We start from the raw sequence: 17,370 nt of genomic DNA, 5'->3' as shown, positions 1-17,370 counted from the left end.
TTTTGCATCTGTGTGCCGACCGTAATGGTCACTTTTTATTTTTTTTTAAAATGCATCCCCATCTCTGCAAAGTCCCTGGTGGTTTGTGAACCACAGCATTGCTGATTTGAAGCATGCCTAAATATTTAAGGAAAGCCTGATTTATGCTGTAAATGCTTGTTCATCAGTTTTCCTTTTAATCATTGCAACTGTTGGGACTCTAAAGCCCCCTTGGCTTCCCCGGTCACTCTGCACAGCTTTTTAACAATTCTGCTTTAACTGGAGACCTCAGGATGGCTCTGGCCCAAGTGAACTCCTTGAGATCCTTGTGCAGTATTCTCCTGGTGGTACCCTGAGATCAGCAGATGCTGGCCTTTCTCTCAACTCCCACTCAGTGCCTCAAATCCCAGGGAAAGCTCTCCTTCCGCTGCTACACCCTGTGCTTTGAAGACAAAAAAAAAAAATGTTTCAACAAGATCTTGGGGGTTTGTATGGTTCAGCTGCCTTCAAAAAATTTGCAGGGCTTTCCAAAGCTGAGAGAAAGACACCTCCATGCACGGCCTGCTCTGTGTCTTCAGTGCCAGCCCCCTGCAGATCTTCCTCCACACTGGTGCATGCATGCTCTGCCTGCATAGCAAAGCTTAGCTGCCCACAGAAAAGCTAATTCTCCCGTGAATGCTCCTGTCTACCTGTATGTGATGCCCGTTTGCAATTATGCACTGAGCTCTTATAGAATCATAGAATGGTTTAGGTTGGAAAGGACCTTAAAGATCACCTAGACCCCCCTGCCCTGGGCAGGGACACCTCCCATCAGACCAGGTTGCTCAAAGCCCCGTCCAACCTGGCCTTGAACACCTCCAGGGATGGAGCAGCCACAGCTTCCCTGGGCAACCTGTTCTGGTGCCTCACCACCCTCACAGTAAAGTATTTCTTCCTAATCTCCAATCTAAATCTCTCCTCTTTCAGTTTAAACCGTTACCCCTCGTCCTATCATTACACTCCCTGATCAAGAGTCCCTCCCCATCGTTCCTGTGAGCCCCCTTTAGGTACCGGAAGGCTGCTGTAAGGTCTCTCTCTTCCTGAGTTATGCAGCTGAGGTGTCCTTTGCCTTCAGCATGGTGCTTCTAGCCCACCAAAAAAAGCAGCAGATAAATAATTCGGATAAATAATTAACATGTTGTGTCTGTGCAACTGTCTGGGTGCAAACCACTCTCCCGCACATAGTGGGTGCTGGTGCCTGTTGAATCAGATTCTTATTGTTGGCTTCAGCGGGAGCAGGGTTTGGGCTGTATTGTCCTCTTCATTGAGCTGCGGCTGTGCAGCTTCCCTCTGCTTGTTCGGAAAGTTGTTGCTCGCCTTTGCCATGTTGTGCTGCCTGGAGCAGTTCCCGGAGAGCAGCACAGCCTGCTCTCTCTGCTCTCTTTGTTATCTGCTCCGCTAATGTGTGTGTGTGCCTCTTCGCCTTTCATGTCTGCTGCTTTTTTTGGTTTGTTTCTTTTTTTTTCCCTCGACTTTAGGTCACTTGTTTTGGGTCACTTTTTTTCTTGGTACTAACCCCACTGCGGGGTTTTCCAGATTTGTTGCTTTTCTGACTCTGGAGGGGTGTTTTGCTCTCATTTATTTGTTTTGCTGGCCAGAATACAAAAGGTTAAACAGTTTGGAGGACTTTCTTCTGTATTTACTGCTGAGGTAGGTTTCTAAATCAACAGTAGGTCGTGTATTGGAATGACTCACAGAGCTGCTTAACCTTTTTCCTTCCGTTTTGTCTCCCTCCAAATCTGAAGCGCACATCTGCAATTTAGATCACTGAAATGAGAAGCTGTGAAATGCATATAAATTGCCATAGATAGGCTGCTCAGCCTGGCCCCAGTGCAGAGCCAGTTTCCATTTGGCAGTGGTCAGATCCCTCTGGGATGCAAAAAGCACCTAAAAATACAGGGTATCGAGAGAATGTTCTGCGCTGGGGTCGGGGGGGGCAGACAACCAGCAAGGAGGATGAGCTGGCTGGAAGAGAAAAGTCAGTCTGGCTGCATGGGGATCCCATCCCTACGTGTTGGTAGGAAGGTCCTGCCTTGTGGGGAGGTTACAAGGTGGGCAGGAAACAGGCGCTCAAAAAAAAAAAAAAAAGTATTATTAGCGTTTGCTTTTCACAGGGGCGACTGAGGCACCATCCATCAACCAAAATTGCATGGGCAAGTTGGGTCTGAACCAGGAGTAGGTTCAGCATGGCCCCTTCATTTGGGGCACAGTGTAGATGGGCGTCCCCAGGGTAGGCTACTGGTGCAAGAAGAGCAAAGCCTTCCGGCCCCATCACGTCAAACGGCACGTGGTAAGGAAAGAGCTGCTCTCCTTACAGTTAGCCTGGAAGCTTTGGTATAAACTGCCCCAAAAAGGGACTTCAGCTAGGAGTCCAGAGCAGAGCCAGCCCCAGCATCCCATGGCACCTGGGGCACAGCTGTGCCAAAAGCAGCAGTGCAAAACGGGCTGGGGATGGACAGAGCAGACAGGAGCAAGTATGGGGGCTCCTTCATCAACCATCATCTCTGCAAAGTCTCCTACCTTGCTGTCTTGCAAAACACCCTGTTTCCTAACAGCCAAGTGTGTATGGTTACAGACCTCTCCTTTCTCCCTAGCAGCAAAGCAGAGATGAGACGTCTTCACTCCCCAGCTGCAACCAAAACCCCGCGTTTCTTCCATTCAGCAGCTCTTGGTGATTGTCTTCTAAGAAATTTATGGAACAGACATATTTTGGGTTTTGTGTCCCTCTCATCTCCCTAACCTGGTATCTTGATTTATAGTTTACAAGGGCATGTAGTGACAGGCCGAGGGGCAATGGTTTTAAACTAGAGCAGGGTAGGTTTAGATCAGACATTACGAAGAAGTTCTTTACAATGAGGGTGGTGAGACACTGGCACAGGTTGCCCAGAGAGGTGGTGGAGGCCCCATCCCTGGAGACATTCAAGACCAGGCTGGATGAGGCTCTGAGCAACCTGGTCTAGTTGAAGATGTCCCTGCTTACTGCAGGGGGGTTGGACTAGATGACCTTTAAAGGCCCCTTCCAACCCAACAGATTCTGTGATAGTCCTGAAAGCTCTCCTGTGTTATTTTCAGGCGTCAGCTTGAAATACAGCTTTTGAGCAGGGGCTGCTGGGCAGAGTGTCTCTGCTGCAACGCAGCTGGGTCTAGCTCCATGCCGAAGTGCTGCAGTGCACAGAGCCCTGGGGGTACAGCAACTCAGCATGGCACAGCTTGTTAGCGTATTCCTCAATATTTACATCCCTCGGTGAAGGGTAGGTGCTTTCTGGCAGACCTGTGGGTACCAGCAGCTGGGAGTGATGCTTGTCGCATCCTATTTGCTGAGCTGCTGGTAGGAACCGTCTGCATCCCGGTAGGGCTTTGTCACACTGGTACAACCTCATCCATTGGGTTGCTGTGGCATATTACAAGTCGTGAGGTCAAAAAAAAAAAAATATTGCTTATTCGGGGTGCAACCTGCTGCTGCTGGACTGTAAGCCCACAGGATTTTCTGCAGTCGTGTACAGGGTGTCTGCATCCACCGTGCTGCAGGGTGGTGTGCCGTGGTTGCAGGATTAGGGCCTCCCTGCAAGGAGGACTGGGAGGCTTGGGAGAGATTTCTCTTGTGTTCAGACCACAAATTACCTTGCTCTTGCAGCCTGCCAATTCTATGAGGTTTTCAATAATGAAAGGGTTGCGCTGCATGACCCGCGTGGAGTAATCTTTTAAAATTTTGGTTGTTTGTTGAAGTGGCTGTCGATCAAGTAATGGAGTAAACCTGTACTTGTTTTCTTTGGAGCTAATCTAAAATCTCCTATTAAGATGAGGACAGAACAGCTTTAATCACATATGTTGAAAAACACACCAGAGAAAGCAATGAGACTTAAAAAAAAAAAAAAAACAAGCAGTTTTTCTATATAGAAAGGGCATGTTGACAACTGCCTTGAGTGTCAGCTGGTTGATGCGCATGAAAAATGTTACTTCCAAGAATCTGAGCTCCAGCACTTGCAGGGTAGCTTGGCTGTGCCTGCTGCACAGATCCGACAAATGCTTTTGGTCAGAAACTGCTGCACAGTATCAGCAAATACCACTCGGAGCATCCCCCTTGCCAGGCAAAATGCTTCACCTTGAATTTCGTGGCTGGCAAAGCAGCAGGCGGCTGTGACTGCGATGTGGCGGAAGCGCCTCTGATGCCATTTGGTGTTCTGACCCTAAATTAAATAACTGGGGAGACCGTTGTCCTGGTGATCACTGCTGTGGGATGCGCTTGGTGCAAAATTCGAGTCCTCCTTGCTTTGTGCAGTGAGGCGGCTCCTGGCTGCTCCCAGACATGCCACATGCTCCCTGTTAAACATACGTGAGATGTGCCCCTTGGATACAACCTCAAAGCCACATTACTCTTTAATAGAGTGTATCCTGCCCTCTAGTGCCAGCAGATGCTGAGTCAGCAAGAGCCCAGGAGCAAGTTGTTCTGTGCTCCTGTGACTTTCCACCTTTTTCATCAAAAGGATCTCTCTGAGCCTGGGGAACTGCTAATTATGGGGCTGCTAGGATAGGGAGGGCAGCTGAATATGTTTGCGCATCATTGAGATGCTTGACCAACGGTTTCAGGACTGGGTACCTCAGCATGGCTTTGGAGCAAGCACAGCTCCTTCAAAGTATCCTTTGGAGATGTTTTCAAGGAAAATGAGCTTTATAATGAAAACAAGAATATACACAGCAGGCTACGTGAAAGCAGGCTTTGGAGATCAGAAGGTTGTTTCACTGAGCTTAAAAATAAATCTTGAAGCCTGGCTGTCATGTAGGGGGACACATAGAGCAGGGATAACACCTGGAAACAGGTCTCTTGCTTTTTTCCTCCTCAAGAAAAGCAAGCATGATTTTCTATTTAAAAAGAAATCTGAAAGCCTTTCATTTTGTTACCCGCTCTGCTGGAAGGGGAGCGTATGTTTCGCTCAGCCATTGCTCTGGACTGGCAGGAATGGTCCCAGTGGGTATCTGCTGTGAGCCACGCACAGCCCATCGGTCCTCCTCGAAGCTTGTCCATGCTCGTTACACCTCCCTCCCTCCCTTCCCTTCTGCTATTTTTAAGACCCTTGCCAGGCAAAAAGCTTCAAGATTTGCAATGCAAAGACACGGGCTGGGGTGGGTCGGTGCTGGCGGCAGAGCTGTGCGTGCCTTCAGCCGGGCGGGAGCGTGCCCACCGGGGCTTTTGCACAATTTCCTGGGTTATTTCAAGCTGTCGGGAAGGTCCAGCCACAGGAGTGCTGCTGGGGCCGTGAATGGGAGGGACAGGCGGCCTTTTTGTACGCAAGTGAAGCTACAGAAAGTGGAAAAACAGGGTTTTTTTTTTTTGGTATAAACTACTGTCTTCCTCCCTGTCCCCTCATCTTGGATCAGAAACACTGGAGTTTGGGGAAAGCCGGGGCAGGGGGGAGGCGGGGAATCAACGCGAACCCTGAGAGGTCACCCATAGTTTTCCTCTGATGCGCGGCAGAGTGCGAGTGCTGGCGTAGCTGTTAGGGTGGGTTTGTTTCTTTAAGGTGTCTCCCAGAGGGAGGATCAGCAAAATGCAATGTGGCAGCTATGGTAACTCCTCTTGGCTTTCAGCACAGCCCTTGCTGATCACACAACTTGCTAGTGAAGAAGGTACAGCTGTCCAGGCCTTGGCAGGGATCCCCGCCCTCTACTTACTGCCAAATGCTGTTTTTCTTTTTTAAAAAAATTTCTTGGTTTCCTCAGAAAATGAAAATGGGAGGAACAGCCTCATCTGCCTCTCAGCCTCATCTGATGCCTCCTGGACCTGCCGGGGTAAAACCTGGTGGTGCTACATCCCTGCGTGGTGGTGGGATGTTGGCAGCCAGGGGGTGGAGAGCCCAAATTCGTGGGCTCCTGCCCTGCTGTGAGATGCTGGGGGTGGGGGGGCAGTACCAGGGTTAAAGGCTGGGGTCCCAGCAGTGTCTGCAAAACGCTGAAGACTCGGGCTGGAGCTGTACTCGGGGCTAGTTTGTGTTTCCTGGTGTGGGCATCCCCATGGCACGGCCAGCTCACATGCACGCCTGCAAGAAGTGAACCAGCTGGAAATGGCAAGCTTACGTGGTGGGGGTGAAAGTCCTGCTGTGTTTTGCACCACTGGGCCAACATCTTTCCTGAGTTGCCTCCTTGATCATGCCACGGCAAAGGAGCTGCAGGTGCCTCGCCGGCCATGTTTGCACCCACAAAGCACAAAGGAGCAACTCAAAACTCACCAGTGCCCCAAATGGTCCCAGAAATCAAATCCCCTGCAAAGCTTTAGGCATAGAATCCTGGCCTGGGCTCCCTGCAGGAGGTCCGGGAAGCTTTCCTCTCCTCCTCTCCCCCCTTTGCACCCACCATGGCAGCATTGGCCCTTGCCTCCCAAAGCACATTTGGGCTATTCTGGCCATGTCCCATGAAAAGGACTGTATGGTCCCTATAGCTCGTCTGTGCTGGCTCCTGCCAGCCCCAAGGGACAAGTCACCTGTGCCAACAGCATGGGCAAACAGCCTTTACATGGGAAGGGTGCAGTTTGGACCTCTTGAAGAGGCAATGTTAAGACAGGCTTGTAGCAAGGTTGACTGGCATAGGGTACTGCAGCTTGCACGAGTGAGCTCTGGGTTTGCACGCAACGGGAAAGCTTGCATGGAATCACTCCCCTGGGCTTCTCCAAACTTCTTAGTCAGGCTGGGTCTGCTGGTGTGGCATGGCAGAAACAACCGAAAAGCCCCTCGTTTTGAAATATTTTGGCTGTGTGTGTGGCTCAAGCACGTACGTGAAATAAGGAAGAGCTGAAGGGCGGACTGCTCAGTGCAGTAGATGAGTAGTTCGGGGGGGGAGCCCATGGATTTCCTACCTAGAAAGACGGTTTTGTATTTTAAAATAATGCAAATGTAGCTAGAGCTGTGCGAGAACTCGTGTACTAGCATTTAAATAAAAAAAAACTAAGAAGGAATCACGCTGGGGAACAAAAGTACATCACAACTGATTTGCACGGCTGGTGAAATTATGGTGTCTTGAAAATAGCACCAAATGTGCTAAAAACAGGAGGTTTATTTTCTGTAGGAGCAGGGATGAGTGGGCAGATCCCAAACGTACTTGGGACTTGTATGCATACCTGCTCAGCTGTTATGTGGTACTTATAAAAAAAACCTTTTTAATTGCAGCAGAAAATGGGCCAATAATGATATATTTGAGAACAATAAACCAGTATCAAGAAAAGGGAAATGTATTTGAAGACTGTCGCTTTTCAAGCCAGGTATTTCTCTTTCATTCTGACATAATTCACAACTAAGAAATAACTGGAATTTTCAAAGCCACGTCCGTTTCCCTTTGGCTCCTCAACCACTTAAAAAAAAAATATCTTAACTTTTTGCCACCCACCAAGAGTGAAAGTATGGCCTGATTTACAAAATAACAGTGCTTACAAGTAAAATTTTTAGATTAACTCAGTCTCTATTAAAAAATTGGTGTATTTTGAGCTCCCAATTTGCGGCTGAAAATGCTACCCGGTACCCCCGTCCTTCTGGGCTCATGGCATTTATTGCCCAGGCGTACCTGTAATTATATTTTGGGCTGATCGGGCCTTTTTATGGCACTCTCCTCCACTAATTTCCCTGGCATGAACACGTAAAAGTGTGGCGAGCTACTCCTTTGCCTGCACTAAGTTACCGCAAGGAATATTGAGCGCTAAGTTGTGTGTGTTCAACGTTTCTGAAGGGATCGCTGGAAAAGGATGTCCTGATCTCCCTTGCTCTTGGGGCACAAACTGTGGCTTGAACAGTTCGAAACCTGGTGCTCTGAACCACCCCCCTGCAGCAAAACCCAAGTGCGAGCTCGCCCCTTCTCTACGGGGAAGGTGGTGAGAAAGCAGACACTCGGTCATGTTCCAGCTCCCCTCCAACAGCCAACGCTTCAGACCCGCGTGGTACAAAAGGGAGATTATTTAGTGCTAATAATAACGGGAACCTATTAAACAGCCCTTCTCGTGGCAACGGATGAAAAACCTCTTGCAAAATGTCTGGTGGTTCAGCGCATCAGACCCCACCGAGCTGGAAGAGAGCTTTGAACGCGGAGATGGCAGGGTCGTGCCTGAAGTGTCGCGCTTGCAATTGGAGGCAGCAAAAAGGTCTTGGTGATATTAGAAATTTCCTGAGCTCCTCAGGCAAAATAATAAATTTCTTTAACGGTTGTGGAATAGCCATCTTATCTAATGTGTAAAAATACACGTTAATATGTTGTATGCATAGATTTTTTTTTTTTATTTTTTTTTAAAGACAATAGTATCTTATCTGGCCTGCTTTTATCATGTAGCTTTATGCGCCGGTACCTTACTGGGAAGTTTCCATGGTGGCAATTCCCTGGTAGCCCCAGAGGCACTGCCGTAGCCAAAAACCCTCTGGTTCCACGCGGCTGCTCTTGCACGGGCTCAATCCCAGCCGCCCACCCCACGCTGTGGCACCCACCAATGTCTGGCGTGCCGCAGCCTGCCGGGCGAGCTTGCCTGTGCCTTTTGGGGGGGATGAAAGACTTAAGCTCACAAGAATTGGTAAGGGACGCCTGTGGGATGCAATTTGCTGTGTACGTGGCACGGAGGTGGCGCTGGGCACCCTGGTGGGAAGCATGCAAGACGGACAAGGAGACAGGCGCTCAGTTTTGACACGCCGAAAAGCCGTTTTTTCCCCCATCTGACTTGGATGCTTTTCCTCTGGGAGCCCTGCTGTGCCCGTAGCAATGCCGGTGTGAGGGGGTATCACTCGCATCTATCGACGTGCTCCTGGGGAAGACGACACCCCGCTCTGCCCCCGCGCTCGGGGTGGGCGGCATCGTCGAGCACCCACCGATGCTGGGGCTCCTCCTGGGCCCTGCCTCATGTGCAACTCAGCCAGCAGCACTGCTTTCCCCCGGCGGCTTTCCTCTGAAGAGCTTACAGCTTTTTCTTAAATGGGCAGCACTTATTTAAGTGCTTTTATATATATATATATGTATGTGGTCCTTGGCAGAGGCACACAGGGGGAGCAGTGGGACAGGGCTGTTTAGAAGTTGAAAGGGAAGTGGCGAAATGCAGGGGACCAGCAACCAAACACTGATTGTTGCTGGTCCTCTGTATTCCACCACTTTCCTTTTGACAATGAAGCACCGTTTTGTTGCTTTTCTGTCCTGATCGCATTCAGGGTGTGTTTTTTTGCGCTGCAGCATCTTCCCAACAGCATCCCTGGGGTACTGCGGGTGCCGTGGTGCTCCCCAGGCATGCTTTCTGCAGAGGGATTGAAGTCTTTTCTTTTTCTTAACTAAAGATAAACCCCCCTGTTACCAATGGAAAATTTTGTACTGGAAAGGGTATGCCTGTTTGCCTTTCTACCGAATCTGTCCTTATTTTTGTTGGGTTTTTTTTATTTAACATCCCCGTGATTTTCTGAGCTTCCCCTCCCGGCCAGGAATTTCTTCTAACGAGCCATATTACACAGCAAGATTTCATCGCGGTGCACATGAAACATGCCATAAGGGTCAGTTGTAAACGTGCATGTTTGTGGCTGTGTGAGATCCTTCTGGCAGATTATTTTTATTAAGGAGTTTGGTGTTGGGGACACTGGATGTGGATGTGTCGGGGAATGCCCCGGTCATGCAAAATGCTGCTTTCTGCATGAAAGCCTCTCCCTTACTCCATCCCACCCTACTGATTTTTTCAGGGTGGATCAGCTGATATTTTTTTTTTTAACAGGAGCCTCAGTACAGCCGCGATCCCCCCACATCTCTCTCTGCTGAGCAATTAGGTTTATTTACATTTAAGCACAAACATATGAATTTTAAAGGTGGACCAAGCAGCTTATATTGAAGGCATAATCACATAAACTACTGCACGAGGATTTTTGGTGGCTAAATCAATCCGAAACCTGATTCATACATTTTAAAGCATGCATTTGGCAGGTCTAATATCTCTTAAGGAAATGGTAAAACTTCTTCTCGGGGGTGGCAGTTAACAAGGCAAAACTATCTTATTAGGAATTCAATTAAAGCTAGTGCAGGCTTACTGGAACTCTTCCAGTAAATATATATCAAGCTGAACCAGTAGACATCTGTATCTTCTCCCCCCCGCCCCCCCTTTTCTGTTTTCCAAGCTGTGGCCAAAAGATGGAGAGGAGAAGACGGGAGGAAGAGGAGGGACTGTATCTCGCTTCTAGCTCGCCGTACAGTGCAAGGCACAAGGGTTATTTTCTTTTTGATGTCTGAGCACTTTAGCAAGCTGTGCGCCACTGCCTAACTCCCATCCCTTTTTGCAATGCCGAAGCCGAAAAAAATAATAATAAATCCCATATTACATGAAGGCTCACAAACGAAGCCCCTGGGAGAGGTCGGGGGTGCCTGGCTGCCCCCTTCCTGGGGAGACCCCGGCAACTGGGGTTGTTGCTTATTTCACATTTTCATGGGAGCAGTACCAAAAGCCTCCCTGTCCTGTTTGCACCCTCCTCCAGCAAGGTCTTCCTGTCTCCAGGTTCCTGACGCTCCTTCCCATGATGTGATGGCTCATTTTTGGAGGAGAAAGGCTGACTTATTTTTTTCCCTTCCCAAGGGAAAATCCTCCTTACTGCTAAACGCTGAAAGCCTTGGACTCTAAGGGTGACAGATCATGGAAAAACTTCAAAGACAGATCCTCTGTTTTCACTAGTCAACCCCCCAAAGAAAGACCTGCTTTAACGCAGACAGAGAAGCACATCCCGAAGAGCTACCAGAGCCCAAATCCCCACCTTGCTTGCCCATCCGTATGTGTGCACAGAAAACACAAGCTCCAGCAGTGCCAGGGAGGTTGAGCAGAGCCTAACAAAGAGCCCAGTTGAGGGGGTGTTTGCTGGAGAAGAGCCTTTTTGCTGCTTAACTGGCTCCCCTTGCTGGGAGAAGGACAAGGGCATTGCAAAAGCCGGCCCCTCTGGCACAGTTGCTGTGCCCTGGTACGGGCAGGGTGGACCGGCTGCCGTCGGCTGGCTCCGGCACGGAAGCGGTTAAAGAAACGGGTATGAGGGTAAGGGCTGCCTTGCTTTGATTTATTGGTTGGCTGAGTTAATTCGTTATTTATGTATGATTAGTTGTTGTTGCTGAGTGGTCATCTTCTACAACTACAAATCTAATTAAATGCTGGGGTGCCTAGAGTTTGATTTTATTTATTTTTTTTTCCCCCTGGAAAATATTTCTACTGTTTTAATTCTTGGGAACTAATCATTAATTAGCACGAGGCTGCTAGTATCCAGCTGGAGGACTTCTTGTTTTTCCTCACTTCCAAATTTGCCTAAAAGTAAATCATAAGCGATGGTGTACAGCACTCTCCAAGTCACTTAGAGCAACCCACTGAGATGTCTGATGGGATCATCAGCTAGCAAGGAGCAACAAGGTTGCTCGGAGCCAGCCGAGGATCTGGCCCAGCTTGTTTTTCATGGCACAGCACTTTCTTTTAATCAGATTTTTTTTCCCCCCCTTCCTAATCTTCTGTGAAGCCATGGAGGGGGGGGGGGATAGCAGGAAGGAAGGGGGAAGCTGCCCAAAACGTGTGCTTTCCCCGACCAGCAGCTGTAATTCCCTGATTCCACGTCGCGCTCGCTTTGTGCTTGGGGTTGTGGTGGCGTTCCCTTACATGTTCATGGCCTCATCAAACTGTTCCTACGGCTCTACAGCAAGACATAAATTCTGGAGATTTCAGGCCTGGAGATTTCAAAGTCGTGCTGAACCACATGGAAATGATTCTCAGAGCTATAGCTATAAAAATAATTATACTGCTAGGGGGAAAGAGTGACAAGAAATGTCCCCAAAAGAGATTTCAGCGGTGGTTACAGGATCTGTCCTGGCTCTGTAAGAGGCTGCTGTGATCTCCAAGGCTAATTTATCACCACTACCTATAACTCTATGAAATATGCCCCAAAAAGCACTGAAGGAAGGAATGTGAAGGGAGGTTGCAAAGGAGAAGCATTACAATCTTCCCCTTTGTTTTAATGAGGATGTTTTGTATGCTTTTAAAATTAGAGCTACTCTGTACAGACGATCAGTGTGAGGATGACTAATTTGGAGACAAATTAGGTCTATTTAGCTGAAATGTATGCCTTGACTAGTCCCTTAATGACCCTTCATAGCACGTCTCTCCCGATAGAGCTTTTACCACAGCCCTGGGCCCGACGGATTAAGTAATAACATGCTTTTGCCGCTCTTCTAAGCGGTCCTTCATTTTTGATCCAATGTTTTCCCTCCACCACGCGTGTGCCTTCTAACTCTTTATGATCGGTAATTAGTTTATATACACCTAGCCCATGGCGGATTTGTCTTTTGCGTGTCTCGTTCTCCAAAGCGTTCTCCTCGTACCCTCTCTCTCAAAGGTCTCTGAGCCTGAGTGTTTTCTGGCTGACTGCAACGTATTTGGTGTCCACTGTGTAACAGATTTATTCTTTCCCAAGACAAGACACGAACGTAAACAGAAGATCCAAACTGCATTTTGCTGGGCTTTTAAACGCACTGAGATGAAAATCCCCTGCTACAAGCCTATTAATGTAAATACCAAACTTTACAATCCTTCCTGTCAAGGAAACTTATTTACATTTTTCTAAGGATGCGTATAAAAAAATAGGGCTTTTGGGACAAAAAGGGCTTAGTTCCAGTGTCACAACACCCCCAGTTAACCGTACTGCTCTCATAAACTATAGAATTAGGTTGTTCCCAGGGCCAGCAGAGATAACATCTGTTTGCTTCTTTAAGGACAAAATGAAATAGGATGCTGGCTTTTTATACTGGAAACAGCCCTGGAAGTCTGAAGGGGCAATCATAAGAGTGCTGCGTACCACGTGCATATGTACCCAGCACAAAAGAGATCGGAAAGGTGTTAGCGCCAGCCCAGGGAAGGCGAACGGCTCATCCCAAGCCCTGCCGCGGTGAATGGGAAGAAGGGGGTAGACTAGTCTTACTAGGACAATGTTTAGGGCTACATCGTCCTTTGCTGATGCTCCTGACATCTCAGTTGGACAGTATTTTTCTTACTAAAGGGAATAACAGGAAACATATTATCCTTTCTCCTGGATTTTTTGCAGTTTAGAGCATCTTGAACGCGTCAAAGGAAAAAGAGATAGGTGGCTGCAAGGGGATGGGGCACAGGTGCTGGTGATGAGGGTGGGGAGATTTGAGGAAGGAAGGCTTCGCTTCACATACATGCCTGCTGAAACATCCGATCATGCTAATCGAAGCGCAAAGCTGCGGCTGCTTCCCTTGAAACTACAGGAGTCAGTTGTCTGTAATTACACGGAGCAGAACAGGAAAACCTCTCGTGGCCAGAGGAGCGAGCAGCAGTGACCTGCTGGCGTTCACAAAGGCCAGGTGGCATTTTACCAGTTCCCAAGGCTCTGATTTTCTAATCAAAAAGCTCCTCTGATTTTTTTTGCAGACAAAGGGGAACGACCGCTCCTACCAGGAGAAAACCTTTCCTTGCCTATCTCTCCCCAAAACCCAGGGGAAAGGGAGGATGGCCACGGCAATCCAGCCCAAACGGAGATCATCTCTTTGTGCTCACCCAACGTTTGCTCCCTACTCCCTAGGAAAGACAGGAGCCCATCCCAAATTCAGGTAGCTATTTCTCAAGGGTTTCTTTTGCCATCAAGACTTCACAGGCTGCTCCCCTGTTCTGCGTAAAAACTTCTCTGTCTGGGCCAGACCCATTCAGAAGTCCGTGACACACCACCCAGCTAAGTTTGCCCATTTTAGAGGGTTTCTCGAGGATCTTGTCGTAACTTTTATTATTTTTTTTTTTTTCTGGCAGACGTAATTTTTGTCGCCATAAACGATAGAATTTGACACCGCGCTGCACCACACCAGGCCATTTGTCAACAACGTTTTCAACAGTTCAACCGCACGCGTGTGCGTATACACACAGGCACAAAAAGGAGAGAAGAGTGGGGAAAGCCCAGGGGCCTGGGGAAAGGCGACCTTCCTCCACAGGGGACGCAAACGCAGAGCAAAAAGCCACCTCTAACCGCCGAGCTGAAAATCAGGTTATGGCAAAGACACCAAATACCGATTCATTCCAAAGCAAACCGAAAACGCATCAAGGTTTAGCTCTGCATCACGGGTTTTTTTGCACAGCCCGAAATGTCGCTCGCAATTTCTTTTAGGTAGGGACAATCGGAGCATCTACATTTAAAATCCACCCCATTGGAGCAATGCTAATAATAACTCAAATACTAGTGATTTTAAAATATGGTTAAAAAAAGGAGGTTTTGTTGCTAAATTACTGTGTGATAGAGAGGAATGGTTGTATGTTAGATAACAGTTTTAAAACCATCGTTGGCTAATGGCAGGACATCATTTGGGAAACAACAGAATAAATGCATTGTTCCGTCCCGGCACTTTACTATTCAGCCAATCTAAACTGCTGAAGAAATATGTGTTTGGGACATTTTACATCTGTTTTGACAAGAAGCCTGGGGTTTTGTGTGTGGGTTTTGGGTTGTGTTTTTTTTTTATTTTTCAATCTATTCGCTGCAGCATTTTTCGCCAGATTAGCATGGAAAAAGGCACACAGTTTTATAAACAGAGGGTTTATCCTTTTTGAAAAGCAGCTCAACTTTGGCTTTTTGCAGTTGAAATTGGGGCACAGCATGCAAAAAATAGTAACACCAGCAACAGCCATAAAACCCACGACAGCAGCGTTACCTATTTAAACAAAACTGAACAACAGGCAGCTTGTGCAATGGGTAGAGAAACCAATTTTTGAGCAGCCTAACATTTCGGGGGTCTCCCTAGAAGAGCATGTGGAAACCCTAATTGCAGCCCCAAAATGCAAATTGTTTCAGGACACGAGTAAAACGTTTACTTGAAGTGGTCTCTAAAATGGTTTTAAGGCTGCATTTTACACCACTAGTAAGCCCTGGTTGAACACTTTTTGACTTTTCAAAGAAAGTGCTGTAGTTGCATCAAGGTGTGTGTTTTTTTTTTTTTAAATGAGCCATTTATTGCTGCTAAAAAAAAGATGGATTTGCTTCTTTAAAAAAGCCTGGCCAATGGGTTGGGATAAACCCTCTTTTCATCTTTCAGGAGCCGATTCCCCTTGTGATGAAATTATTTCATTTTACATCACGCGCAACGTTCTAAGGAGGGGGGGGCAATTTCCCTTTCGAATGTTTGCCGGACGAAATGGGTTCGCGGGCTCTGCTTTATGTACCGAGCCCCAGAGAGCGACTGGCCGTACGCAAACTCTGGCTGACACAACGCAGAGCTGCTCTTGCTTAATTAGCTTGAGATGAGGGTGTTATTTCTTTTCTCCTTTCTTACTGTTTATTCCTCCCTCCCTGAATATTACAAAGGCTACTTAAGAGGAAGTAGTTTTCCGCTAATGGAAAACGGTGAGGAAGGGTTTAGCGATGAGAGTAAATAAGAAACAACTACATCTAACACCAGCCTTTGCTCTACCAGCACTTTGGGGAAGGGAAACCAAACAAATAGGAAAATTTGGCAAAGTTTCTTCTATCTTTGTTTGCTTTTTATTGTGTGAGGGGGAAGGGGCACAGCCCGGGGTTGCAGCCGACATCTGCTGCTGGTTTCTTCTAAGAGAAACGCAACCTGGGGCAAACTCATTGCCGAACCCCGCTTGCGTCCTGCGAAACCTCTGGTCGTCCCCCCTGCCGGGAGAGGACGCAGCCACCCCGGGACCGCTGGCTGGACACCGGGTTTTTTGGGCGCAGGCACCCGTGGAGCGGGGCAGCAGCTGTTTCAGATCCCCTTGTCAGCCTGTTGTACTGATCGCCTTTTCCTCTCTCAAAACCCTTCCCCAAAGCAGCGCTTTCTGGCAAATCTCATGCAGCGATGGTTTCCCCCCTGTCCCTCATCAGCCAGCCCTCGATGCCGGTCCTCTCTTGGCTCCCCCATCCCCACAGAGTGGAAACATGCCGATATTTATTATTTTTTTTCCAAAAATGGGGCGTATCTCTTTTTCGCCTGTCTGGAAGTTGTTTTTTTTTTCTTATTTTAATTTTCCCAGGCGTGGGGGAGCGAGAGGGGGCCAGACGCTGCCCATCTCACCTCCGGTTCGGTCTCCCCAAACCCCTTGCCCAGCAGCATCCCCGCGCCCCACCAAGCCGTGCCACTTCTCCCAGGGCAGGACCAAGCCCCGCGGCAAAGCTGGGCTCCTGAAGGGAGCTGTGGGTGCCCCATCCTGCAGCCGGAACAGGAGAAAAGCGGAGCACCATCCGGGAGAAGAGAAATCGGTACCTACCTCTTCGGCAGCTGGGCTTGCCCGGCCCAGGCGGTGGCTAGTGGGAGGCCGACATGGACCACGCTCCCTCCATCCTCCATACGGAGAAGGCGTAACTCAGCCTCTCGTGAGCAACATAACTGCAGCTTGTCATCTTACTGTCCATCTCGTCGCTCTGTAGCACCTGGTAGAGGAAGTCTATATACCGTGCTGCCAGCTTGAGGGTCTGGATTTTACTGAGTTTGTCAGAGGGCAAAGTGGGGATGATTTTCCTCAAGGCGGCAAAAGCTTCATTGAGCGACTGAGTCCTCTGCCTCTCTCTGACATTGGCCAGGATCCTCTGGCTCTGCAGTTCTTCATAAGATTGGGAGCTGGGACTGGACTTTTTCCCCCTCTTCCCTGGGTTGGGGCTGCCATCTTCGCTGGACTTCTTACTGTATCTTCTCTTCCTGCCAAATCTCTTTGGCTGCCTTTCCAGCTCCTCTTCACTGGTCCCCAAGCTATCCACAGGGGAAACAGGAGAACTGGAGCTTTCTTCCATGCTTTCGGCAAGAAGGGGAGGGGAAGAGACTTTCCCCCCCTCCTTATGTTATGTGAGTGTGTGTGTGTCTTAAATATGCTTTAAATTCCTGAGACAGATCCTTTGGAAAAACAGGAGGGCTTTTTTTTTTTTTCTCTTTTTTTCTTTTTTTTTTTTTTTTGCTGACCAAACGTTTTCCAGGTTGCTTGAAGGGCTCTTATTTCAAGGACCCGGGGTTGTGCAAAAAATTGAGGTCTCGGAGAGAGGAAGTTATTCTAACTTTTTGGAAACTTTAGCTGAGCTCGGTTGCTAAATAGTTGTCAGAAGTGAGGGAGGTGCGGGGCTCCCTTCTGATTGGCCGGCCAGGTCAGTGGGAGGAAAGCTTTTCCCCTGCTAAACTTTCACAGTTTTATGTTACACTTAACTAAAATCTTGGGAATGCACCTCAAATAAAAGATAGCTGGTGACCACCCCCCACCCCCCTGCCGCCACCCCCGGATGCTGAATTTGCAGCATCCCTCCAGGGTAAACTCCCCCCATGAGGGTATTTTGGGGTGCGGGGCTGTGTCCCCACCGCCGAGGGTCCTGCTCCCAGCTGTACGGCTGGGCTGCGGCACCACCTCAAATT

General features: G+C 48.5%; 1 protein-coding gene across 1 annotated transcript in view; it reads right to left on the bottom strand.

The window, feature by feature from the left end:
• TWIST2 (twist family bHLH transcription factor 2) overlaps window positions 1-16,916 on the bottom strand; it is a 39,123-nt gene extending 22,207 nt beyond the window's left edge. Inside the window, exon 1 of the mRNA XM_063341588.1 lies at window positions 16,244-16,916. Coding sequence (XP_063197658.1) covers window positions 16,281-16,763 — 483 coding nt within the window. The 5' untranslated portion in view covers window positions 16,764-16,916 and the 3' untranslated portion in view covers window positions 16,244-16,280. The remainder of the gene's footprint in view (window positions 1-16,243) is intronic.
• Window positions 16,917-17,370: the final 454 nt, after the last annotated feature.

Source organism: Chroicocephalus ridibundus, chromosome 7 (genome assembly GCF_963924245.1).
Source record: "Chroicocephalus ridibundus chromosome 7, bChrRid1.1, whole genome shotgun sequence".
Classification (NCBI taxonomy): domain Eukaryota; kingdom Metazoa; phylum Chordata; class Aves; order Charadriiformes; family Laridae; genus Chroicocephalus; species Chroicocephalus ridibundus.
The sequence above is the reverse complement of the archived record's forward strand: the minus strand, read 5'-3'. Positions and strand labels throughout refer to the sequence as shown.